Here is a 26849-nt window from a genome sequence, read left to right on the forward strand (position 1 = left end):
GCCTCTGACCGCTGGGCTATAGGCACCATGGTCCATTTGCGGAGCCCAGGAGCTATGAGGAGAAGGTCGGGGGCCGGCCCCCAAGCCTCCAGCTGGCCAATCCTGCATCTCAGAAACTCATTTCTGAAAGAAAATGACCTGCAGCCACTGGCTCTCATGGGAGCCTCAGAGCAGCCCCGCGACTCCACAGCCAGCTAGAGGACTGGCTCCTGAAGGCCAGGAGGCCCTTCCAGGGCAGTGGGTAGCCCCCCACCGCCCACCTAGGACAGGGCCTTTCACCTCCAGATGAAAGGTACCCATAGGTTCATCCATCCCCACACCAGACACACTCCCAGGCAACTCTGAGAGGGAGACCAGCTCTTTCCTGCATCTCTGCGTTCTGATGTCCCAGGCAAGGCGGGCACCCCCAGCGCCCCCAGGGCCCCAGCCACAGGCTGTCTGGGAGATCCCAGTCCAGCCCAGCTGGAGCCCACATGCCCACAACCCCCCTCCCACTGGAGCTCTGCCCTACCTTGGCCCAGCTGAATCAGCTCCTCCATGCTGTACCTGTCCATGGTGGCTGAGCACGGAGCCAGCAGGGAGGAAAGGCAGGGACGGCAGGGAGGGCGGAAGGGTGGGAGGCAGAGGGAGGGCTCGCTCAGGCCCTGGCCTCCCCACCCAGCTCTGGGAGCTGTGACTCCTCCTCATGGCCACCCCTTAGTCAGTGAGCTGAGCAGGGCTGAAGCCCGCAGAGCTGAAGCCCAGTGGACAAACGGGTCCAACCAGCCTAGGTGGTACAGTGGACAGGCCTGCCCGAAATCCCTGAGCCTCAGCGCAGCCCACGGGGCCCGCCAGTCTTTAATGCCTGCCCTGAGCAGCCTCCCCACAACGACCCCCCCGCCCTGCCCTTCCCCCAAGCCCCCTCAACACCCTCATTCCCCCAGCCCCCAGGGCCAGCCCCTTCCTCCACCACAGAACCCACAACCGGCTCAGTCCCAGCCCCCGTGGTCTCTAGCCTGGGCAAATGCCACACTGTGCCCCTGCCTCTGCCATCCTCCATGCTTCTGCCCACGCAGCCGAACAGGACCCAGGAAAGACGAATCTAATCCTGCCATACCTGCTCTAAAAACCCGCCAGAGCTCTACAGCTATCCCAGCAAACACGCACAGACCAGACACAGACCTAGTGTTGTTGCAAAACCCTGTCGCACCACGTGGCGCTGAGCAGCCATGAAAAAGAGCAAGGCGGTTCTGTGTGCTGACCCCGGGTTCCCTTGGGACACGAGTGCCACACGGGAGAGTCAAGGTACACGGCAGGGTGGGCCACCTGCTGCATGGAATGGCTCTGTGTACGGTGCTGGGAGCACTCAGGCGGTACCTTTCCTTTATGAGCATTTCGGGTCATCTGGAGTTCTGAGCTGGGCAAAGCATCAATATTGGAAACGTAGACGAACTTCATATATAAAAGCCCATGGCCTCGGCTTCCCAGCCCCCACCCTCCCCTCGTCCCTCGCTCTACTGGGCTGCTCTTGGTGGAGCAGGTGCTCCTCAGCAGTCAGGCTCAGCTCAGAGCACCTCCTCAGAGGGGTCCTCCCTGATTGCCCCGTCGCTCATCCCTCATCTCAGGCTATCCCCAGATGCCTTCCCACACAGATGAGCAGACCACCAGGGCTCACAGGTGGGGACAGAGGTATAGCAGGCACATCTGACTGCCTCACAGCGTCCGTGGCTCCCTGACCAAGGCTGGACAGACAGAGGTGACCCACTGACCGAGTCCATTCTGGTGATCAGTGCAGTTGGCCCCATACACTCCTGCCTTCAACCTTCCAGCAGCAGACTGGAGAGGACAGAGCCGGGGAGGAAGGGGTCTCTCTGAGAAGTCGGTGATTCTAGGCGCAACCCCAGAGATGAGGATGTGCCTGCACCATAGCCAGCACCCCGCATGCCCTAGGTGCCCCCCAGTAAGGTTGGCTCTCTGGTCCTGCGCTCAGCCCTTGGGAAGCCCACACCCGCAGGCCTGACTCAGCCTGGAGCTGGAGTTCATTTCCTGTTGGAAACTCTGAGCTGCCGCCTGTGGCTGCCGCTGGGAGGGAACACTGAGTCACCTCCATCAGGGCTGGGGGTGCCCTCCGCTCTGCCCACTGCAGCCACACCCAGTCCCCCATCCTGGCCCCACTACCATGTGCCTGCCCAGCCACCCAGCCTGGCCATAGACAAGGAAGGAGAAGAGAAAAGGAAAGAGGAGCTCACGCTCACCACACCCATGACTCGAGAGGGAGCTGGCTGGGGTGCCGGTGGCAAGAGTCGAAGGTCCCGGGGCTGGAACTTGGCCATTGGATGCTAGTCAGTGCTGACCAACACCCGGCCAAGCACTCACCGTCCCCTTGTGGGAGACACTGTCACCCCATCGACAGGAGTTTGAAGAGGCCATGCAACTTGTCCACGGCCATGGGGAGAGCCCAGAGACCATTCCTCTGGCCCACCACCTCACTGATCCTCCCAGATGGGCTCCCATGGCACAGCCCTAGTGGGTCCAACCCAGACCACACCGGAACTTGAATAGGGGCCCCTATTCACCTGGCAGACTCTTGCCCACCCTGCCAGCCTCATGGCAGGCCCCCTTCCCAGACCCTTAGAGACCAGGTTCCTCCCCAGGTGACAAGACACAAAGGTGCTAACAGCAGCCAAGCCCGACCTCTGCTGGGGCACCAGGGCCACCCCAAGTCAGCACCAAGGCCAGTGAGCTCTGAAAGCACACGTGTGAGCCTCAAGCTGTATGGGACACAAGTCACCTGCCCATCTGAGTCCTGCCAGCACAGCTGCTTAGGGACAGAGGGATGCCACAGAGGAAGGACACTGCGAAGGGTCACCTGGCAACCCCTGGGACCACAGGACCTGTTCCACCCTCTGGGACCCACCTTCCACCATCCGCACAGACCCAGGCCTGGGCCCAGCGCCCACCACACCCTGGCCTCTGGTCTGCTGGCAATGCTCCTGCCTGGGGTCTGCTCTTCTCTCCCCAACCCAGGGCTTCCCCCGGGGCCATCACCAACCCCACTCCAGCCACGCTCCGCGTCACAATACCACATCACACCACCATGTGAGCCACAAAACCATGGGGGTAGATGTCACCCGCACTGGACAGACCCGAGGCTCGGCAAGGTCAGGCAGTCCACCTGGGCCACACTACTAGAGACCGGTACACCCGCCCCCACCCCGTTCCATTCTGGCTCCTCCCCTGCACACTGCCACCTCACGCAGAGAGGGCCTAGGGGCAACCAGGCCACAGGGACGCGCTGAGAAGGCCCAGGCCAAAGGCAGTGCCAGGACAGCGACCAGCTGGTGTGGGGCAGGGCTGTGCTCACAGCTGGTCCTGCCAGTCCAGGCGCTGCAAGCCCCACCCCTAGCCCCAGGGGAGCCTGGGGATGGCCTGGCAGCGGGCTCCTCCTCGGCCTACCCAGCCCAGGGTCCTCAAGCCAGGAGGAGGAGCCACGTGGGTCCCACCAGCGGGGCAGCCAACACCCTCAGGCAGAGCACCACCTGCCGGCGTAAGCGACGTTCCCACGACCGCAGCCCGCCAGGCCTGGGCCCAGGCACCCCGTTCCCATCCCCCATGGCTGGGGCCAGGATGCAGCTGACCTGTGGCTGGGGCCGCCTCCAGGCCAGGCCTCACCAGGTTCCCTGGGACGGTGACAGGCACCACAGGGGGCTCAGCTGCCCCCTCCTCAGGCTCCTTCCGACGGTAGACCCGCCGCTCCTCACGGGCAGGGTCCTCGGCTGGCAGTGGCCCCCACTTTGGCGGGCAGCCCACGGGGCCCTGCACAGACTGCACATGGGGGGTGCGCCGTGCAGGCATCACCATGGCGACAGGGCGGCGCACGCGCTGCAGAGAGGCGGGCACGATCTCCGGCGGCAGGTGCAGGTACTGGCGCAGGTGGGCAATGCCCTCATTGGTGAGGTACCAGTAAAAGTGGCGCCAGGCGAAGGTCTCTCGCACCAGGCCTCGGGCCCGCAGGGAGGCCATGGCGCGCATGACCTGCAGGTTGCTGACGCCAGCGACGTGAGGGTGCAGGCTGCGGGGTCGCCGGTCCTTCTTTGCCACCATCACGCCTTCACGGAAAAGCACCTCATAAATGGCCCGCAGCTGGTCCAGCGGCATGAGCATACCTGCCACCATGGCTGCTGGTGAGCTCACTTGCCTCACGGAGCCTGTGAGGCGCGGGGACGGGCGGGGCACAGGGAGGAGGCCCAGGAGGCACCCGCGGCGCAGGGTGAGACACGGGCTGGCGGGCCACCACACTGAGCTCCAGGGCACGGGCTCTGGGGCTTGTGGCTCTTGCGCCTGGCTCCCTGGCTCAGTGAGTCTCTGGCCGGCACTGCCGCCTGCCCGCCGGCTGCGCGAGCCTCCCGCCGGCCCGCCCTCCCTCCGGGACGCCCAGGCCGGCCCCCTCTGACTCAGCAGCATGGGCGGCCCCTCCCACCCACAGCCGCCGGGGCCCCTCGCAGAGTGGGGGGCACCTTGCCGCGGCAGCCACCCCAACAGCCCCCGTCCCTGCCCGGGCCCCACAGCTCCGACGTCATAAATTACATCAGTTTCTAAACACTTCCTTCATGGTTCTCAAGACGAGGCGGAGGGAGTTGGTGGCAGCCATAGAGCAAGAATCTGAAGAGGTGGCAGAGAGCCGAAGGGAAGCGGGGAGCAGAGATGACAGGAGGGGTCCTCAGGCTGGGGGCCCCACTCAGGGCTGTGGTCTCAGGGTTTTGTGGAACTACAAGGGTCTGAAAGTGGGAGCTGGGCTGTCTGGGCCTGGGGGGGGCACTTGAGGTCTGAGGGGAGAGCTGGGGCCCGGGGAGGGGGGCCGAATCTGGGCAGGAAGTGGGGTCTTGGGGAGCAGAGGCCTGAGGGGGATGGTAGTAGAGCAGGGGTGAAACATGGACAGGCAGGCGTGGGACACCACTGGCTGCTGTCCCCAAACAGGCAAAGGGACAGAGCCCCCACCTCCACATGCCAGGCCCAGGACCGCAGCCGCCCCATTTAACACTTCCTTTGCCAAGCCAGATCAAGGGGGATGCAGGAACACAGAGCCTGCTGGGACCCCAAAACACTCTGAGCAGGGAACAGAGTAGGGGGCTCTGGGCAGGCCTTCATCCCCACCCCCAACCCCCAGGCCAGCTGTTGGAAGCCAGAAACTCTCAGCTGCCGCAGAAAATCAGTCACCAAGTCCCAGCCACCCCAGGCAGGCCTGGTGCCCCTACTGCTGCACAGACACCCTGCCCTGGGTGGCTGGAGTGTCCGCCTGTGGACAAGCTGGACAGATGCAGGGGAGAGGAGCAGCACAACAGAGGAGGGTCAGGGGCCCAAGTGAAAGGGGGACCAGCAGCGGGGTCCACAACGGGCTGCGGGTCCCACGTGAGGGCCCTGGGGCCTGGCAGGGCCACACCCATCAGTCACTTCCAGGCTCCCATAGCTGAGGCTCTAAGAATGGACATCCCGTGCCTCCCCCTATTTCACCCCATACTCCACCGACCCGCACCCAGATCCGCGCTCTCCCCCTTCCCCCAGGCCGACACACCCATTCCCACCAAGCGCAGCTAGGCCGGGAACTGATTATAAATATAGGGCAAATAGGGCGGGGGTGGGGGATCCCGAGGTGGGAGGCGCCCGCGGGCAAGCGGCCAACTGGCAGCGGGTGGGGGCGGGTTTATGGGGCCGTTGCCATGGCACCGCAGCGCCAGCTCCAAACAGCGCCCCCAACACACACACACACACACACACACACACACACACACACACACACACACACACACACACACACACACACACACACACACACACTCTCTCTCTCTCTCTCTCTCTCTCTCTCTCTCTCTCTCTCTCTCTCTCTCTCGCCGTCGTGCACACGCGCGCGCGCACACAAACTCATTAGACACACACACGCGTGCGCCAGTGCTGGCGGACGCGGCGGTGGAAACTGAAGGTACAGCCAACTGCCCCCACGGCCCCGCCCGCCAGCTCCCTGCCGCGCCCGCCCTCCGCCCTCCGCCCTCCGCCATTCCCCTGCAGCCTGGCGGGCAGGAAGCGGGCCAGCCCACTGGGAGACCGGCTCCGGGAGGACGCACCGCTAGCGCGGGAGTGGACGGCGTCCACGCCCCTTCAGCCCAGTAGCGCCTGAGGACCCTCCCCGCCGCCGGGGCTGTGGCTTCGGGAACCAGCACCAGCTGTGGTTCAGGACGGCACTCAGACAGTGGCCGGGCCCAGCCCTGTGTCCAAAAAACGCCCACTCTCCTGGTGTGCTCCTCAGCCCTCCCCACAGGCCTCCTGCGCTCCCCCCTGCCCACCCTACAGCGCCTCACTCACCTCCTGCTCTCCCTCCATGCCTACCCCATTCATCCAGGCCATCTTTCCCGCATGATTTCCCGACCTACCCGCCCCAAATCCCCAAGCCGCCCCCCAAACCAACCGATGCCCCCTCCCAAAATGATTCCAAGCCACCCCCAAGCTCTCCCAAACACTTGGACCTAAGGTCTCTCCTCCTACACAGGCCTGCACTAGCGTTGGCAGCAACGTGGGGAACCTCAGCAAGGGGGCGGGGCATGGTAGGGAATTCCCCCACACACACCGGCCCAGGCGCCCTCAGTGAATGAGGGGAGAGGCAGGTAGGAGCCTGGAGCAAGCTGTTCCTGGCAGTTTCGTCTGCTCCTGCACACCTCCCCCTGTCCCTCTCTGCGCCAGGATGGGGGCGCCCCCGCCCCAAAGTCCCAGGGCTGGAAGGATGCCCTTTTCTGCCCCGCCCCCACCCTTGCAGAACCGCAGCCGAAGTCGCTGATTCGGCACCGGGAGGGCCAGGGCGGGCGGGTCGGTGGGGCGGGGGAGCAGGGCGGCCTCCTCCCCTCACACTCCAGAGCCCTCCCGGGCCCTCCAGGTTTCCAGGGCAACCAGTCGGAGCCCTTGGGCAGCCCCCAGCCCCCCCACCCCAGAACAAAGAGCCGCAGTGTGGACTTGCCCGGGGCCAGCCCGCCTGGCGCCTCCCCACAGTGATACCCACTGCCCTGGCCGGTCCCCTCGGGCGCCGAGCTGCGGGGCTGCAAAGCGGCAGGGAGGCTGGCAGGGCCGCAGGCGGGGCGGGGGCTCCGCAGAGGCCGGGAGGAAAAGGGGCGGACCCGCCACAAAAGCCAGCTCTCACCTCCGACCCGCCTCCGCCGCTGCAGCAGCCCGCCCCGCCCCCCGACACTCTGCAGGACTGCAAGGCTGCAAGGCTGCAGGGTTGCGGCACGGCAAGAGTAGCCCCCGGCCAGCCCAGGGCAGCCCCCGCCCAGGTGGAGACCTGGCGGTGCATGGGCCTGGGGTCTCCCGAGGCTCCGGCTCCCCAGCCCCGAGGCTACTCCCGGGACGGCAGACCTTGACCGCAGCCCTCCGCAGGGCTGCACCCAGATAGAGGTCACTGCCTGGTCCTCGCACCCTGGCTTGGGCCCCGTCCCCGGCCCGCACCTTTGAGGGAGCTGATCTCCTGCTGGATAGCTCGCGAAGGGTCCATGTCTCCACCGGGACTGAGGGCGGCGGCGCCGCCGCCACGCAGAGTCCAGCCCCGCAACTCACTGCCCGGGCCAGAGCCGCAGCCTGGGGGAGGAGCCGGGAGGCCTGGGGCGGGGCTTGCCAGCTCGGGGCGGGGCTTGGGCTGATCAATGCGCAAGGCAAGGCCGCCGCCCCGCCCCCATCCTCCAGCCTCCACCTCGTGGTGCTTGACCCTGCTAACTCCAGCTAGACTGCCGGGTCACCAGGCCGGATCCAGGTGCGCTCCAATGGCCCACCCTTCCCCACCCACAGTCCCTGGGCCTTGGCCTCTGCCACCCTCAGAGTGACCTTCGGGTCGTTCGTGCACGTGGCTTCCCGGAACTCGAAGCCACGGCCACTCACTCCTTGCAGGAGGTACCCACTGGTCTGGGCCACCTGGCGACCTCCTCAGCCAGCACCCTGGTTGTGGAGGGTAGGCGGATCCCACCAGGGCAAGGGCGGGAGGCCCCAGTACCCTGGACCTGCCCCTTGATCACGTCACCACTATTCACCTCACCACCTCCCTTGCCCCAACGGTTCTGCCCCTACCCACACTCCACCCTCTTCCCTGGGTGGCCAGCCGCTCCTCTGGGCCACCTCACCCACTCCTTTGGCTCAAGATGCTCTCTGTATACTCTGACTCCTAAGATTTCATGTCCCGCAGGACTCTAAATTGCACCCCAGCCTCAGCCGCTCCCACTGAGCAAATTCCAGTCATGCTTGTCTTGGGATGCTTTTATCTTCCCAGCTCAGTGGGTACATCTCTACCCACTATGCAGTGGTGCAGGCCACCCCCCTGGGGCTGCTGCACCCCCCCCCTTCGTGGCCAACCCCACAGGCCCTGGCAGCTCCACCGTCCAGTCTGTCCACTCATCAGCATCTCCACCAACTGCTACTTCCAGTCCAGGCCCCAGCACATCTCCTTGCAGGGTCCCCACCAGCAGCCTGAATGCTGAGCGCTCAGTCTCCTGACCATCACCACCTGGTCCTGGGGCAAATGTTGGCGGCACTGACGGGGTGGGCTCAGGGTGCGGCCCGTCTCACTCACTGCACCACGGGAAGCCATCAGTTACTGCAGGAGCCTTGCTCACACCTAGGGTGCCCACCCCAGGACTGCGCCCTGCCTTTCCACCCTGGCCCTCTGCGCTGGGCTGTGGGGGAGAGACACAGCCCCCACAAGATGTGGCCAGCCTGACTCAGTCTCCTTCCAGGCCAGGCCACCCACCCTTACAGCCTGCACACCCACTCTGGGGGTCAACCATTCAGAGGAGTGTCCCTACCTGGTCCCCACCAGCTGGGCTGCCCGCCCGTAAGTGGTCACTGCAGCCACTAGCAACCTGGGCCGCTCTCAGCAGAGCGGCGGCAGCTGGAAGGCCAGGTGGGGAGGTGTTCTTAGCCTGCCCCGCCGAATCTGCCCCCAAAAGCAGCCACGTGGTACGGCCTCAGCAGTGGGCAGCAGCCACGCGGACCCTGACAAGGCTCCATGGGACACGCTGAGCCCTTTGCTTGGTCCCTTCCCGGAGGAAGGGGCAGCGACATGAGGACCAAAGGACAGGCTGCAGCTAGCAAGCAGAGGAAGATGGCCCCTCGTGCAAAGGGCCAGTCCCAGAGAATGTGGAGACCGCTGGGGCAGGCGGGGAGGGGCTTCACGGGGGTTCACCAAGCTGGGGGTCCCCTCAGAATACCTTGGACAAGGCCTGGAGGCAGGAGGTACAGTGAGGAGGAAAGGAAGCAGGTTCCCCAGATCCAGTGCGTAAGACTGAAGGCTCTGGCCCACCCTACACCCTCAGCTTCTACCGGCCTCACTGCCCACGAAGCCTCATACGCAGGTCCTCAGGAGGGCGGATGGTCTCACCCGGCAGCATGGCTCTCTCATGCCTGCTAGAGCCTTATCAGGTCACCCGGGCCAGGAGCTCAGACCTTGAATGGTGAAGCTTTCTGCAAATTCCAGGAGCCAGCTCATGCCCTTGGGGTCCCTGGAACCTGAGCTGAGCCCTGGCACCACAACCAGGTCCCCCCTTCTTCCCAGCCCCTCTGTCTGAGACAAAGCCCTCCTCACAAGACCTGTGAGACCCTGGTAGGCTTGGCTACCTTAGCTTGGTCCCCAAAATACACATCCACCTCCAAATCCCTAGGACCCGCAAGGAGGGGTCCCTGCCCCTGCCCCCACACACCCTCATCTGTCATTCAGAAAGTCCCACTGCTCCCCAAGACCCTGCCTGCCCTCGGCACGGCACTCCTCCCGATGGTCCCCCCGAGCTTCAAAGCTGTCCCCCACCCCCATGGCAGCCTGTGCTGCTGGGGCTCCCAGCAGGTGACTCAGGTGATCTCACGCAGGGGGCACGTGCAACAACTGTAGCTGTGTGAGCAGACACCTTCCACCTAGGTGGACGATCACCCAGGGAGGACCTGACCCGGTGCGACCCACAGACCGCGCCCGCAGCAGGAGCACGGGGGCCATCTCGCCCTACAGCCACAGCCCAGGGTCCACCTCCACCTTGGAGCTGGGCTGGGGCAGGAGGAGAACCTTCTGCCTGGGAGGCCACCCCTTGCTGGATGACGGCAGGAACTCGGCCCGACCAGCCGCTCTGGGCGGCTCCTGGGAGGTCTAGGCTCACTACACCGGCTCCTGCGGATCCTGGGCAAGGCCTGGGCAGCACCGAGGTCACCTCTTCAGGCCCCATCCAGCTGTCTCCGTGCAGCCCCCTTCAAGAATAGCGCTGTTACCAGGCGCCTGCCAGAGACTTTGGTGGGGGATCCTGGGTCCAGCCCCCACATCCCATGCTCCGTCATTCTGCCCCCAAATAGCTTTCAAACCCATCCTCATCTGCACAGCCACTGCCACGCCACTTCCATTCTCAGCAGGCTGGTCCTGGCAGCCCCCAGAACACGGCCATGCACACACCAGGTCCCACCACAGCCCTGCTGGCACCGCCCACCCTGGGCTGCCCTGCCCCCTGCAGCGTGGTGGACCCTGTCTCCGGGCCAGGGGAGACACCGGTGTCTCACTGCATGCACCCCTCTGCCAGTCCCTCCCAGCAGGGACAAGCGAACTAATGCAGGGACACTTAGCTGGGTGGCCCCGGTGGCTGCCTCAGCATCGCCAAACCCCAGACCTGGACACGTGGGCCTGGCCGTGGGGGCAGAAAGGGAAGGATCTCTCCTGGTGCCAGGATGAGGTACTCCCAGGACCTCTATTAATATAGTTTTGCCTCATTAACAGATTAAAGAAGAAAACCTGTATATGGATCTCAAAAACGCTGACAACTCATTTGATAAAACCCAGAAGCAGTTCTGATTTAAAAAAAAAAAAAAAAGTGGCCCAGTAAACCAGGAAAGGCGCACACTGTTTACAAGAGACCAGACAGGCTCGTCGGGGCTGTCCTCCCAGGCCCCCGCCTGGTCCCACAAGGACATTATGTGGTGGGGCAGGGAGTGTTGCAAGGAGCAAGCCACACTGCAGGGCCCTCGGGGCAGTGGTTAGGGACACCTCCTAAACCCACTGCCTCCCCCTCGGCTTCCTCCCGTGAGGTTGGTCCAGGGCATGTGAGGGCAAAGGAGCCCCTGCAGGAGAAGCCCAGGACAGAGAGCGCTTACACACGCTGGCATCTCCTCTCAGCACCAAGACAGACTCCGCCGACCATCTGTCAGAACCCTTGAAAGAGCTCACTGAAGTGGCTGGCTTGAGCCATACCTCTAAAAGACCCAAGGGGTTTCTTATAGGCCAGCAATAAGGACTAGAAAAACATAAGGGGAGGGGCGCCTGGGTGGCTCAGTCGGTTAAGCGTCTGCCTTCGGCTCAGGTCATGGCCCCAGGGTCCTGGGATGAAGCCCCACATTGGGCTCCCTGCTCCGCGGGAAGCCTGCTTCTCCCTCTGCCTCTGCTGCTGCTCACCCTGCTTGTGCTTTCTCTCTCTCTCCTTAATAAATAAAATCTTAAAAAAAAAAGAAAAAGAAAAACATAAGGGGAAAAAAACCTTCATTAGCAATGTAAATATAGATAAATAAAAATCCGTCAGAACTCAAGTGCGGAAAGCCCCCCATGCATAAAGAAAGACCGGGGGACTCATGCTCCCCAGTGCAGAGGTCCAACACCCCCCAAGCTAACCCTGCAATTCTGATTGGCCCTCCCACTGGCCCCATTGGGTACCTCTGTTAACACGGCCTCACGTATGTGATGTTCTAGACGGGCAAGGTTCTGTCGGCCGTTTGAAAGGGTAACACGGGCGCTGGGCAGGTGTCGGGAGTGAGGCCTCCCATGATCAGCAGGAGAAGCAACTGCAATACCTAGCAAACACCTCAGAAACTCTAAATATCGTGTTTGAATGGGAAACGTTGCCCCGACTCAAACACAGAACTCTGGCGGGAAAGGCTCCTTCCCACCCACACGGTGTTACAGTCGCTGGGGCTGGCTTCCTGTTTATTCCTCTGCAACTTCTTTATGGAAAATCAAGCAAATACAAACATGATTCTCACTTTTCCTCCTTTTACACAAAAAGTGACACCTCACATGCACCATCTGACCCTTTTGCTTTGCCATCAGCCCACAGCACAGAGACGTCCCCCGGCTGCCAGCGGGGCCCTCGGCCCTCCCCCAGGAGCCCTGTCGCCACGAGGACCCCGAGGAGCGCAGTCCCCTTGGGCGCCCATCTGATAGGCACCGTCACTGGCCTGGTTCCCACAGCTTCCCCAACACAATCCAGAAATCCAAGTGTTGGGATTTTTGCCAATCTGATACGTAAAAAACAGTATCTTGGTGTAGATAAGGCTTACGTTTTACACACGATTTGATCCAGAAATTCTATTTTGAACAGTAGTCACAGATACACCCAACAATCCAGCTACAAAACCGCTCCTTGCAGCCACCCTAATATCAAATAAATAAATACTAACCTTAACGTTGCATGAGAGCAGATTAGTTTAAACACGATATGGTTGGTGGCTGGTTGTCCCAGTCAGTAGAGCAACTCTTGATCTCAGGGTCATGAGTTTGAGCCCCACATTGGGGGTAGACTTTACTTAACAACAACAAAAAATTTTTAATGATATAGTTACCCTACAAAGGAATATTATGTTATGTTATATTGTAAGTAAATGTTATAGAAAGATGTCCATGTTGTAACATTAAGTAAAAAGAAGTTACATGTGTCTAAAATACTCTATAATGTCAAATTATAAAATTATAAATAAATTGTACTACAAAATGCTATACACATTTTTTAAAATCAATGAGACAGAAAAGAACAGAGCCACAGAGGAGAAGCCATGTGAAGACAGGGGATGCAACCACAAACCAGGGAACGCCAACAGCCACCAGAAGCTAGAAGAGATGAGGAAGCTTCTCTTCTAGAGCGTTCCCAGAAAGCATGGCCCTGCCAGCACCTCGATTTTGGACTTCTGGCCTCCAGAGCTGAGAGAATGCATCTCTGTGTGTTAGACCACCTGTGTGTGGCAAGTGTTATGGCAGACACAGGAAACTAGTCAACATTTTGTTACTGGGGGTGGGTGATCAATGCCTGAGTGTGCAGATGTGGCTTCGGAACTGGGCCGTGGACAGAGGCTGGAGGACTCCAAGGAGCATGGCAGAAAAAGCTTGGACTGCCGTGGACAGACTGTTGGTAGAAACATGGATGCTGGGGCGCCTGGGTGGCTCAGTCGTTAGGCATCTGCCTTCGGCTCAGGTCATGGCCCCAGGGTCCTGGGATCGAGCCCCACATCAGGCTCCCTGCTCGGTGGGAAGCCTGCTTCTCCCTCTCCCACTCCCCCTGCTTGTGTTCCCTCTCTCGCTGTGTCTCTCTCTGTCAAATAAATAAATAAAATCGTAAAAAAAGAAAGAAAGAAAGAAAGAAAGAAAGAAAGAAAGAAAGAAAGAAAGAAAGAAAGAAAGAAAGAAAGAAAGAAAGAAAGAAAGAAAGAAAGAAAGAAACATGGATGCTAAGCGTGTTGCTGGTAAGGATTCAGAAGGAAGTAAGGAACACATTCCTGGAAACCAGAAGAAAGGCGATCCTTATCAAATAGTGGCAAAAACATGGCTGAACCACCTTCCACTGTTGGGGGGAAAGCAGAACTTGTGAGTGATCTTTAGCTGTTGAGATTTCAGGTGAAGTGTGGGAGGTGTGACCTGCCTTCCTCTTGCTGCTCACAGGAAAGTCCAGGAGGACAGACATCGCCGAGGAAGGGACAGTTAGCACTGGTGACCCGGGAGAGTCACAGCCTGTTCAGATCGCAGGATATGCTAATGCTGGGAAAGCATGCCCTGCAGAGACGGCCAAGGGTGACCCGACAGCCTTCTGCGGAAGAGATTAGCTGTCCGACCCACAGGTCCGCTCAGCCGTCTCAGCAGAAGCTAGGAATGGAGTGGGGTCATCCAGAAAAGATCTGGGAGAACGCTCTTGTCTAAGGACACGGGTCCCTGTGACATACACGGGAGACCCACGAGGTGTATGCGAATGTCATACCCGCAGAGACGCCACCAGCTTGCAGGACGGGACCGAGACAGGACACAATGAGGAAAGACGGTTAGGATTCTGGGATTCTTCAGGCAGGAAATGGGCTGATAGTGCTACTCCGCTTCAATCCTGTGCTGCCCTTCAAGGAAAAGGAGACAGGACTCCAGGGGCAGAGCCTTGGGCCCAGAGCGGGAGGCCAGAGAGTAGAGCATCCAGCCACAGAGGAGTAAGGAATTTGCCCTGCGGGATTCAAACTGGCTGGGACTGTGAGCCTGTGCTCACTTTCTAGTTCCCCCTTTTGGAAGGGGGATGTCTGCTCTATGCCCGCCCCACCATTGTATTCTGGCAGCCTAGGACTAGCTCACTAGTGTCACAAGTCCACTGGCAGACAGGAATTTTGCCCCCGGGGTGGACTGTATCCAGAGCCTCTCCTAGTCCAGACTGAGACACTCTGGACAAGACGTGGGGCTTTTGAGCTCCTGAAATTTAAGTAAGGTTTTGAACTGGAGTTGATGCTGTAATGGGGTGATGCTTTGGGGGATGGTGAGAAGGGATGAATGTATTCTGCATGTGACAGACATGAGTTTTAGGGGGACAGAGGGCAGACAACAGTGGCTTGAATGGTGGTCCCCAAAATACACGTCCACCTCCAAATCCCTAGAGCCCACGAATGTTATCTTACTCGGAAAAAGGGTCTTTGCAGTTATAATTAAGAGTCTTCAGATAAGATCATCCTGGATTACTCGGGGAGGCCCTAAATCCAGTGACAAGGATCCTTCAAGAGACAGGAGAAGAGGCCATGTTGAAGACAGAGCTGCAGTCACACCCAGGGAGGGCTGACGGCCCCCAGGAGCTGGGACACAGGTAGGAGCAGCCCTGCAGCCTCTGAGGGAGTGTGGCCCTGCCGACACCTTGATCTTGGACTTCTGGCCTCCGAAACAGTGAGACAGTAAAGTTCTGTTGTTTCAGGCCACCCAGATTGAGGCAACTTGTTATAGCTGCCGCAGGAACCTAGGAGAGGGGTGTTCTTGGGGGCTGTATTCCACAGCCAGGCATGAGTTGTTATAGTAATAACCACAGTGAAGCTCAGCCATGTCCCTCAAGGCTAACTCTGGTCCTACAAGCTTTCCTGTAGCCATCCACTTAACGAGAAAGGAGAAAAAAGGATACATTTCAAAAGTTCAAAATACACATTCATTTGAAAAACCAAAACAAAGAACAGAATAAAGACCCTAAGAGCCCCACACCCAGAGACACCTGCTGTGGACACTTCTCTCTGGCTTCCCACCGGCTGCCTCACACCTTCCCCCTGCGGGGCGTACTTCCAGCCCTGCACCGTGCGTCCTAGGGGGCCGCCCCTCCCCCTCTGTCCCAGGCACCGGCGCCCCCACCAGCCCGCCTGAACCCAGACTCCAGACCAGCTACACCAGACATCCTTCTAGGGCCTTCGTTTCCTGCGGAATTGGCCCTCAACCTGTCCCCACCCCAGGAACCAGAGTGGGCAGCAGAGTGTCCCCTCACCCTCTTCCTGGCCCCACATCCCCTTTGCATCAGGACAGCAGTAAAGGTCCCTGCCAAGAGCCGACCACCCAGCTGGGACAACTCCTTTGCAGCTAAAGCAGAGCCCAGGCTCCCCCAGAGGAGAGGGCCAGCCCTACAGGCTCCTGTCCCATGTCTTCTGAGTGGGCACCTTCTTCCCATCACCTGAGAACGAGTTCCTGACCTCCCCTCCACCCGGTCTACCAGCAACCTGGGCCCCCACCAGATAACCCAGTGCCTGCCCCCTCTTGGGTCCCCAGCCTCACCACCCACAACCCCACCAAACACCCACCACACTGGCTTCCCCCACCACCGTGTCTCTCTGTCCGTGGTGGGCCTACAACTGGCTCCCGCTTGCATCAACGCTCTCCAGCCTCCTTGAGTCCCTTCTGAAGGCACCCAGACCCTGCCCCCTACCGCCAGCTCCCCTCAGGCTTTATGGGGAAACCGAGGCTGGGGGCACCATCACCCACACCTTCCCACACCCTAAGGCCTGACAGCCCCAAGCCCTGCTCACCCCACAACACCCTCAGTGGCAAGGGGTGATCACGTTCAGCCCCAACATGGGCAGATGGGTAAAGGAGAGAGACTGCCCAGCACTCGGCCATGCCCGTACCCCCGATGGCCACGGACGCCCCTCTGGGCCAAGGCCCCCCCCTGCCCCAGGGGCCCCGGCCAGTGTTCCGCCTGCGCGCCACCACTCTGTCCTGGAGGGCGTCCTCTCTCCCACACTGCCGGACACCTTCCAGCCCTGCACCCCTCTTCTTATCCCTACATCGCCCTTGGCACCTCCAATCTGCACCTTCAAACAGGTCTCACCAAGGTCCCCGGTGTCCCTTATCACCAAGTGCTGGGCACTCTTTGGGCCTCGTCTGCTCGAGACTCCCCGCCCAAGTAGCCCTCCCTGGGTTCATCACCCCTTCCCATTCACTGGGCTGCCAGGACCCCGTGCTATGGCTCTGCCCCTGCTTCCCCAGCTGCCCCAAGGCGCAGAGCACGGGCCTCTTCTCTTCCTCGTGAGTGCCCCGGAGCACTGCCCCAGACTGGCCTCCCTCAGCTCATCCAGCCTTTTCCAGCATCTTGGAGTCTCCGTAGGCTTGCTCATCTCCAACACCTATGCCCAAAAGCAAACTCCCATTCTTCTGCCTTCCCTGTTGCAGAAATGCTGCTCCATTCCCAAGCTGCTCTGAATCTCCTCGGCTCCCACCCTGCCTCCTGCCACCACTATGTCTCTCCTCAGCAACTGCTCTGGGGGCACCCAGGAGTCTTCATGCCAGACCAGGATTCCCACAGGGGTCTGGCTCGGGGTCCACTTCTCCCTCGCATCCATCCACTCATTCTTAAGCCATGCTTGTCTTATAACAGAAGTGCAGCAGGTCACGGACCCTGCCCTCAGGAAGCTGAGTTTCATGGGAAAGGAGATATTCAAAATCCTCCTTGTCACCCATTAACCCAAGTCCAGACCCTGAGCACAACACCCCGTCTCCCCACACACTTCAGCCCCGAACAAATTCCAGAGAAACAGGACGATGTTAGAACACAAACACACCAGAACTTGAAGACACTCTCAGCAACTGTTTTTATAAAAGAGGAGAATCCTGAACAGAACATAAAATTCAGAGGTCATAAAATAAAAGACTGGGAAATTTTTTAAAGTTGATATGGCTAAAGACACCATAGACAGAACTAAATGACAATCAGCCAAAACTCACGCATGGTGTGAGAAGTCAAGGCAGCAACGGGGGACACGGGACCTTTTAAGAGGCTAAGAAGCTATTTTCATGATCTCAGTGCTGGTCACAAGGAAACTTTGAAATTTAAGTAAGCCACGTGTGTATAATTTGTAGGCTTTTCTGGAGGAATGTTTTATTTCGATAAAAGTTTACTTACCAAAAGTAACAAACTGGGAGACAAATTTGAAACATATATAACAAACAAGGAAGTTAATATGCATAATATGTAAAGAGCTCTTTTTTTTTTTAAAGGCTTTTTGAAAAGATTTATTTATTTATTTATTTATTTATTTATTTATTTATTTATTTATTTATTTCGGAGAAAGAGCAGGATCGAGCAGGGAGGAGAGAGGGAGAGGGAGGAGCAGAGAAGCAGACACCCCACCGAGCAGGGAGCCTGACACGGGGCTCAATCCCAGGACCCTGAGATCATGACCCGAGCCAAAACCAAGAGTCCAAGAGTCAGAGGCTTAACCAACTGCACCATCCAGGTGCCCCGGAAAGAGCTCTTATAATTCAAAGAGAAACACATCCTCCAGAAAAATGAACAATGCTTTTTTTTTTCCAACCCTGATCCTTACCTGCCTGCCTCCTAGATCTGAACAACATTTTTGAATAGGCAACTCATAAAAGAAGAAAAGTGAAAATAGCTGAGAACTACAAAATGATGCTCACTTTATTTACCAATCAAAGAATGCAAATTACAACAGTTTGGGTTTTCTCATCAATCAGTTGGCAAAGAATTGGAGAACTAGTGTGTCTTGTATCTGCGGCACTCACGTACACCAGAAGGCAATCTAGAAATAGAATCTTTTTTTTTTAAGATTTTCTTTTTTAATTTTTATTCATCTGACAGAGAGAGACACGCTCCAGGGGAGAGGGAGAGGGAGAAGCAGGCCCCTGCGGAGCAGGGAGCCTGACGTGGGGCTTGATCCCAGGACCCTGAGATCACGACCTGAGCCAAAGGCAGACCCTCAACAACTGAGCCACCCAAGCGCCCCGAAATACAATCATTTTTAACGATAAGCCCAAATGTCCATGTAAAGGGACCAGGGAAATAAACTGGTGCTTCTGGGTAATGGAATATTTAGTGCCCATGCAAAAGCCTGAGGGGACCAAGAGCATTCCTTGGGGAAAGAATAACCATTCCAACAAATGGTGCTGCGACAGCTGGATATCCACGAGTAAAAGCATGAAGCTGGACCCTTACCTCATGCCACACTTAAAAATTAACTCAAAATAGATCAAAGACCTAAATGTGAGGGCTAAAACTATAAAACTCCTGGGAGAAAACCTAGGCATAAATCGTCATGACTTTGGAATAAGCAATAATTTCTTAGATATGATGCCAAAAGCACAAGCAAAAAAAATAGACCCATTGGACTTATCATAATTAAAAACTTTAATGCTTCAAAGGACACCCCCAAGAAAGTAAAAATACAACCCGTAGAATCAGAAAAGTTTTGCAAATCCCATACCTGGTAAGGGACATATATCTAGAATACATAAAGAACACCTACAACTCAACAACAAAAAGATAAAAACCCAATTTGAAAATGGACAAAGAATCTGGACAGACATTTCTCAAAAGAAGGTACACAAATGACCAGTAAGCACATGAAAGGGCCCTCAATATCATTAGCCACCAGGAAACCAAAGTCAAAATCACAATGAGATTCTCCCTCTACCCACTAGGACTGAATGTCTACACTCAAAAAGACAGATAAGCCTAAGTGCTGGTGAGGACGTGGAGAAACTGGAACCCTCACACGCCATTGTGAGGAGCGCAGGATGGTGCAGCTGCTGTGGGAAACAGCCTGGCAGTGCTTCTGACAGTTAAACATAGAGTTACCACATGACCCAGCAAATGCACTCCCTCGTGTTTACCCAGGAGACATGGGAACATGGGTCCACACGAAAACTTGCTCACAAATGTCCACAACAGTATTATTCGTAATAGCCAAAAGGTAGAAATGGCCCAGATGTCCATCAACTGATGCACAGAGAAACAGAACATGTGTATCTGTACCGTCGAGTATGATTCTGCCATGGAAGGAATGACGTCCTTCACACGCTATGACATAGGCGAACCTTGAAAACATCATGCTAAATAAAAGAAGCCAGATACAAATGGTTTGATTCCACTTATAAGAAATGTCTGATACAGGCAAATCCTTAAGAGACTGAACGTAGATCAGGGTTTGCCAGGGGCCGGGTGGGGGGATGTCAGTGTTCCGGAATTGACTGTGGTGATGGTTTCACAAGTCTATTAATATGCTAAAAACCACTGCCCTCCCTCCCTCCCTCCCTCTTACACACACACACACACACACACACTCACGCTGTGGTCACCCCAGCCAGTGAGACTGGGGGCCAGAGGTGTGACTATAACAGTTTTTTTTTGTACTTCCATAATGTGGTCATTGTTTTGTTTTGTCTTGTTTCCTTTGAGCACATTGTACTTTTGACAGTAAACACAGACCAAAAGTCCTCTCCAAAGAGCCCAGATAACCGCTAGCCTGGCTCCTGCTGGCTGAGCCCTGGTCACCAAACACGACACCCCATGCTGATCACCCACTCATCCACGCGAGGCCCCTGCAAATGCTGGCTGAGGGCCTGGGGTGGCGCCAGGGACACAGATGACCCAGCTCAGAGTCCAGGCCCGGAAAAGGTGAGACATGTGAGGAGGGTGCCAGGCATGATGCCAGTCCTGCCAGGGAGGGGGGAAGCCCCTCCAGCTGAGTCTTAAAGAAAACACAACACAGACACTGGGCCCATGCCCTGCAGACATGCTGACACCCCTCCCAGGGCCTCTCTGGACCCACCTTCTCCCCAGGCCTTCTCCTCAGGCCATGCAGGCTCCCTACCCAAACCTTCTGCCTGGAGGCCCTGCCCCCCACCCCCACCCCCACCCCCATGCCACTCCCCAGCTGGGACCACCACAGCGGCTTTGTCAGAACACCCAGGTACTGCGCTCTGATCCACATTGACTCTGCGGCCACCCTGCTCCCAGCCCCACGGGACGGCCTTAAAGTCTCCATTCCGGTTTCCCCAGGCCCTCCTGGCCCATGGACAGGCCCCCGGCCCTATGCGCGCAGCACCACAAGGGACTTGGGCTGCTCCTTTACCAGCACCCTTACCCCATTCACCTGGCCCACGCGGATTCTCCCTCACCCCTAACCCTTCCTGCCCTCCCGCACCCAGCCTCTGAGCTGCTCTAGGCCAGGCTCTGGGGAATTGGGAGTCAGGACAGCCCTTGCAGCCCCTCTCCCACAGGGCACCCAGAGCTCTCCCCCCATAGACGCAGTAGCTCCAGCCCCACGTGGAATCGTCCCTGGAGAGAAGGCGGGGGTGGGGGGGGAGCTCAGGCAGGCAGGAAACTGAGAATGTTCTGGGCAGAGCAGTGACCATGAAGGGAAGACTGGGGATTTCCAGGGGGAGAGCCGGGGAATAAATGACGTGTCCAGGGTGGGGCCTGGGGTGTTGTGGGGGGGGAGGGGATCACTAGGGGGAGGGGCTGAGTGGCTGGACTTTGGAGGGGCAGCTGGGGAAGGAGCTTCTCATGGGTAGGGCCGGGGTGGGGGGGCGGTGAAAGCTAGCCCTTCATGGGCCCAGTGAGGGGCCAGGAGTGCTTGGACGGGTCTGGGGGGCAGTCCCCGAGGCAGAGCCAGAGAGCGCTGTGCTGGGCCCCAAGAGAGGGGGGCTCAGCCTCCTCCCCACCTGCACACTGGCTGACAGCAGGGGCCATGCCTTCCCTCCCTCCCTCGCTGGGAGCCCTCCACCTCCAGGGACAAGATGGGCCAGGACCTTGGTCCTCTGGTAGGTCCAAGGGGTGCACAATGGTCAGACCTGTGGCCCATAGCCCAGCCACCTATGGCCTCCTCTAGACTACTCCTGGCCTTGGCAGCAGCCCTGGGCTGACCATAGGCACCAACCTAGCCCCTTACTCAAAGGAACTGAGGAGTCATGGGGGTGCCCAGTATGACCCAGAAGCCCTCTGACGCCCGGGCCTGTGTGGGAAGCCCCCAGCACCTGCTCTCCTACTTAGTGATGGCCAGCTGCCAGTGCCACACGACCGTGGAGCTGGGCCACGGCACTGACACGTCCACCCTCTGCACCCTCCGGCAAGAAGCAGGCACCAGTCGCCCACTGCCCTATTGTCAGCCTCCAGCCACCATGCCCAGGAGGTGGACATGGGCCAAGACAGCCCAGTGTGTCCAACATCAAGCCTGGCACCCAGGGAGGCTGGGTTGGGAAGGGCAGGCACCGAGACAGGAAACCCCCCAGGGGCCTGTCAGATCTCCCTCCTGGGAGGCAGGTCTCCACCCGAGGGGGTAGAGGGAACACAACTACTCAGGTCAGGATGCTTCAGATGCATGCCCCGGACAGGCTCTGGACCACACGCAGCCTTGTGCCCTGATCACACCAAGGAAGATTCTGGAACAAACCGCTATGTATTCTGTGTGGGCGGCCCTACTTCATAAACAGTTCTGTCCTGGGGTGTGCCAGGAGAACTGTGGCTCACGTGGGCGGCTGCTTCCTTGCCCAGGACCTGTCCAGATGGGCCCTCCAAGGCTGGGCCAGCTCTGGGAGGTAAGAGCAGCAGGCCGGCCCTCTCTACACTTAGGCTCCCTCCCTCAGGAGCCCATTGTCCCAGGAGCATCTCTGGTAGGACCAGGCCAACGGGGTGACCACAGCCCTGGCAGGAGAACCACACAGCACAGCCACCTTGCCAGAGATCAAGCAGAAGCTGTTAGGGGAGGGTGGCCTGGCAGGGCCCTAGGCCCTATGAAACCTCTCCGTGCCTGGGGGAGGTCAGTGGGTAGAGAGCAAGGCAAGGCCTGAGCAGGACCTCTCTCCCGGAACTGCCCTTGGGGGCAGAGACAGCAAAACCAGCCATGTGGAGCTGGAAACAGCTCTGGTCAGCTCTGCCCAAGGCCCCCGCCTCGACCCTCTCCAGCAACTCACTGTCAGGGCCCTAAGCCTGTGTGGGCCAGGAGCCAGGGCTGTGATGGTGCCTGCTCAGAGCCCAGGGACCCGGGCAGCTGGGCTGGGGTGCGGGCTGCTGACAACAGCGAGGGCCTGGGTAGGTCCAGAGACCCCAGGGGGCCGCTGGAGCAGGGCAAGGGGGTCTGTCAGAGACACAGAGCCATTTCTTCTGAAAAGGAAGAGAGGGTTGCCCTGTCTTCCCCAGCACACAGCTGCCTGCCCAGGGTAAAGAGAAGGGATGTAAGGAGCTCCCTGCCAAGGGAGGGTGGCAGCCCAGGGGCTGGCCCATTTGGGGATGTGAGGAGAGGCCACAAGTATGTGACCCACTGCCAGGTGCGACAGCGGCCCCCACCCCACGGGGGAGGCACCCCGCTGAGGGGCACGGGGAGGGCTCGGCCTTGACCCACGTGTCTGCTGGGCACAGACTGGGGACACTGGACACTGGCCCCGCGAGCCCCCGCCCGCGGCGCGGCCCACCCCACCACCCTCGCCGCGCGATGCCCTATTAAGGGCATGACCGCGGGGGCTCCGCCGGGCGCTCCTGCCGGTTCCCCGGGCGCCGCAGCCGCGGGTGTCGAGGGGGACCGGCGAGGCGGCGGGCCGGGCTCTGCCTGGGCCGCGATCGGACCGGCCACGGCGGACAAGGGGTCAGAGGCCGGGCTGTCAGGCTGGAGGACCTGCCAGGGCCCGGCCGAACGGCAGGTCGCCCTCAGGGTGCGCGGGGCCGGCGGCGCCGTACCTTTGTACTTCTCCCGCACCTCCTCGTAGGCCTGGATGAAGTCCAGCTCGTCGGGCGGCGGGCCCAGGGGCAGCAGGGCGGCCATGCCTGGGCGCGGGACGCGGCGGGCACTGCGGCGCAGAGCGGCCTCCAGACCGGGCGGCCACTGTCCCCGCGGCCGCGCGCCGCTTAAAGGGGCGGCCCCGCCCCGCCCCCGCACCCAGGATGCCCCACGGGCGGGGCGGGGCCGGGCGAGGGGCCAGGGGGCCAGGGCTGCGCCGGGCAGGCTGGGCAGGCTCCCAGCCGCGGCCCCACGCGCGTCCCGGGGGCGCACCCCCGTCCCCGCCCCCGGCCGGGTCCCAGTCCCTCGCGGCCCCTCCCTCGCCGGCCCCTACCTCTCCGGCGACCTCACCTGGCCGCCCTCAGGCGCGCCCCTTCCCTCCTCCCTCCGCCGCTACTGAGAATCCTCCCACTGCGAGGCTGGAGGTGAGAGTTGCTACCTTCGATATAAAAAGAGCCCTCAAATCACAAAAAATTCAAGTAAGCATAAAAGGACTAAAATAGGCAATGTGCAGCAAAAAGAAAAAAAAAGGTTTGGCAAAACTAAAAGACAAATTCTTTCCCACCCATGAAATGGGCAAAGACCCTGTGTCCCAGCGCGGGCAGATGCCCTCCTTTCTGGAGCGCAGAGGCAGTGCCGTCTCTAACCTTAGCTGCTGCAGACGCTGTGACCACAAACCCTACTGCTAGGGGTCAGTCCTGAGATCACCAGGCTGGGGCCCTGGCAGCAGCACAGCTCCCAGCAGGGAGAGCTGAAGGCCACCACCCCCGGGCAGGGGCTGATGCTGAAGAAGGTCGGGGGGGCGGAAAGACACTCATGATTCCCTTTCACGTGGGTAAAAATCCTCCTTTAAAATCCATATGTGATACACCCACACAACCCTCAAGCTGTCCTGAGCCTCTGCATTTCCTTGAGCTGTTGCCGGTCTTCCCACCCACAGAGCCCCTCGCTGCCCGCAGTCCTGCCCTCCCGCAGCAGCTGGCCTTTCAGGCCTCTGCCCACCTGCCTCAGTGTGCGCGCCCAGGCACCTGCCGGGTCGGCCCTGCCCTCCACGCGCCTCACCCTCATTCTGTCCTCAGGCGGGTGGGATCAGCACTCTGCAGCCTGGGCACGGGACCCTCAGCTGGCTCCTCCCTTTCCCAGCACAGCCTGCCTGAAGGCCTCCAGCCTGGGTCACCCACTTCCCAGGGGGAGGGCCCACTCCCCCGCTGCCCCACCCTGCACTCTCAGGGGCCTCTGGCTGGGCCTTTCCCATCCTTCTCCACAAATCGGCAGCTGCTGGAGGCCAAGGCAGGCCCGTGGCTCACGGCGTTGCCGCGGCCCTAGCCAACCCGGTGGCCCCTCCTCTCCTGCTCCTGTATGCTTCCCCACACTGCCAGTGGTGGCAACCAAGAGCAAGGGGCCTGGAAGGCGGCTCTGCCCCAGAAACCCAAGAAAGTGTCATGGCATCTGGGCACAGCCTCCTTGTCATGAGCCAATGATGGCGCCATGGCCGGGCACTCAACCTCAGGCCTCAACCTTAGGCCTCCTGCAGCTGACAAGAGGGGGCCAGCAGGTGGCGCTGTGCTGCCCGCAATCACCTGCCACAGAAAAGTCGGCTGGGGACCCGCACATCACCCTCCCATCCCAGTCCTAACACCCGCAGGTAGCCAACAGCAAGTGCTCAGTCAACAAGCGAGTGCTAATTTCCAAACTGGGCAGACAAGGCCCTTCAGCGTTACCTGCAATGCGGATGACTGCCCGCTCAGCAGGGTCCAAGACACTCCCATTGCCCCCGGAGCCCCCTCCGCTTCGCCGGCTCCTCTGCGTTTTCCCCAGGTTCCAGGGCAGTGTGTCCCCAGGGCTGGGCGAGCCACTGCCTCCGTTGGCATCTTCAGCCACCGGCCGCCCCTCGTGGTCCTCACCTGACATGGCCTCCTGGAGAGGGAGCAGGAGGGGGGTCACACCTCTGTGTTTAGGGGGATACTGCACACCAACCAGACACTTCCTTAATCTAGACATTGACTGCACCCTTCCCACCCTAATCACTTAGACACTGACACCCACTCCCCTCCTGTGTCCTGCTTCATCCACATACTGATCGCCCCCGACCCAGACATTGACAGCTCTGCTCCCACCCACAACTGGCCTCACTCCCTCCAGCTCACCCCTGGGACACCCACACAAAGACACCCCTCCCCCCAGCACTGACCTCACTCCCTTGTCTATCACCAGGACACCGGCCCCTCCACACTGTCAGCCTGGGGGCTCCCCCCGTCACTCAGACACCAACCGCGCTCCCCCCTCCCCGGCTCTGTCCCAAACCTGGATGTCCCCTGCAAACCTCAGACCAGCAGGCAAGCCCGACCAGCAGGAAGCACTGACCGCCATCCCTTCCCTCACCCCGCCATCAGGAAAGGGTCCCGGCCCCATCGCCTGGACACTGGCACTCTACCTCCAAGCTGTCTCAGCCTCTAGGACTCTCCACCGTCCTTCCCCACCCCCGGTCCCGCTCAGTCCCACCTTGAGCTCCGCAGTGAAGGCCTATAAATATCTGTAGCCGCAGAGGCGTGGGCCGCGGGAGCTCGGGCCTCCCCTCCAGCCTCCGCCCAGAGCCTCCCGCACACCCGCACACCCACGCGTGACCGCTCTTCAGCTCCGGGTCCCCAAGAGCGCTGGCGTGCGAGAGGTCAATGGGGCTCTGTCCCGGCAGGGCCGGGTAGAGTGGGGGCACAATGTGGACTCTGTGCCTCCTCCGCCCTGGGGCTAAGGGCTAGAGAGGAGACAGCGGGCACCGAGCTGGGGGTCACCCCGCCCCGCCTCCCACAAGCTCATCCACCCGCACTTCTGCTTCACTGCCCCCCGGGCTGCACCCCGCTGTCAGCCGCGCCTCCCAGCAGCCTTTCCTGCCCACACTCCGGGCACCGCCCGTCCAGTTCCGCAGTCCTGGGCGCGCAGAGGTGGTGTCCTCCGGAGGGAAGTTGGGCCGCGACGCAGCCCCTAGTTCCGGGACGCCTGTGGCCGTAGAGCCCCCAACCCCACCTCGCAGCTCCCGCACGCTGCGCGCCTCTCCATCCCGGCCCCGGTCCTACGTGCCTGGTGGCTCAGCTCGGCTAGGCTCGTCCGCCGCAGCCAGACTGCTGGGCCGGGAGAGCCGCGGAGGCTGCGCAGGCGGGGCGAACCCGGAGCCCCGCCCCGGTCCCCACCGAGCGCCGCCCGTTCGGTCGCAGCGCCCGGGTGCGCGCCGGGCCGGGGCCTCTCCGAGGCAACCGGCTGGAGCGCGCCTTCCGCTCGGCCGGCAGCGCCCGACTAGTGCTCGCAGCTCTCGCCAGGCGCAGCCCTCCCGGCGTGTACAGGGCGGGCCGGTCGGCAAGGAGACGTTGTTGGGGAGCGTGCGTGTCACTAAGGCGACGTGGGGTCGCAGGGGTGCGCGCTGGGTCCGGCCTCGGCCCGCTGCTCAAGGCTGCCGCAAAGGAGCCACGGACTCTGCCCGCCGGCGCTCGCCCCTAGCCACGCCGAGGTACCCCACCTCCCAAGCAGAGGTCGGACCCAGAGGTCCCGTAGGCCCCGCCACCTAGTTTCACGTAGACGTTTATTCAAACAACAGACTCGCGCTCGGTCTGGGTCCGGCCGAGGCGGGCGGAGTCGAGCGGGCCCACCCTCCTCCCGGGCTCTGCTGACCTCTGGTGGCTGGGCCGGCTCCGGCGGGTACCGGCCCCGAGCACGGACACAGCCCTGGTCCTCCAGGTCCGCACCCGCCTGTCCACGCACCGCAGCCAGAGGCAAGGGGCGCCCCCAGGGGCAACTCAGGCAGCCGAGGGGGCGGTAAGGCTGTGCGCAGCGGGAGCCCA

At 60.3% G+C, this 26849-nt stretch overlaps 1 protein-coding gene across 14 annotated transcripts in view; it reads right to left on the reverse strand.

Moving 5' to 3' along the window:
• Positions 1–26205, reverse strand: part of PLEC (plectin) — a 57930-nt gene extending 31725 nt beyond the window's left edge. For 4 of the 14 annotated variants that reach the window (XM_027609495.2, XM_027609478.2, XM_027609488.2 and 1 more), the window contains exon 1: positions 3618–4341. In XM_027609495.2, coding sequence (XP_027465296.2) covers positions 3618–4155 — 538 coding nt within the window. In that variant the 5' untranslated portion in view covers positions 4156–4341. Of the gene's footprint in view, positions 1–3617; positions 4342–7467; positions 7529–22979; positions 23118–24740; positions 25101–25453; positions 25480–26094 lie in introns of those variants that run through there. The other 10 variants (XM_027609645.2, XM_027609613.2, XM_027609599.2 and 7 more) reach the window with 6 other exon arrangements.
• Between the last annotated feature and the right edge of the window lie 644 nt (positions 26206–26849).

This window comes from Zalophus californianus, chromosome 4 (assembly GCF_009762305.2).
Source record: "Zalophus californianus isolate mZalCal1 chromosome 4, mZalCal1.pri.v2, whole genome shotgun sequence".
In the NCBI taxonomy this organism is placed as follows: domain Eukaryota; kingdom Metazoa; phylum Chordata; class Mammalia; order Carnivora; family Otariidae; genus Zalophus; species Zalophus californianus.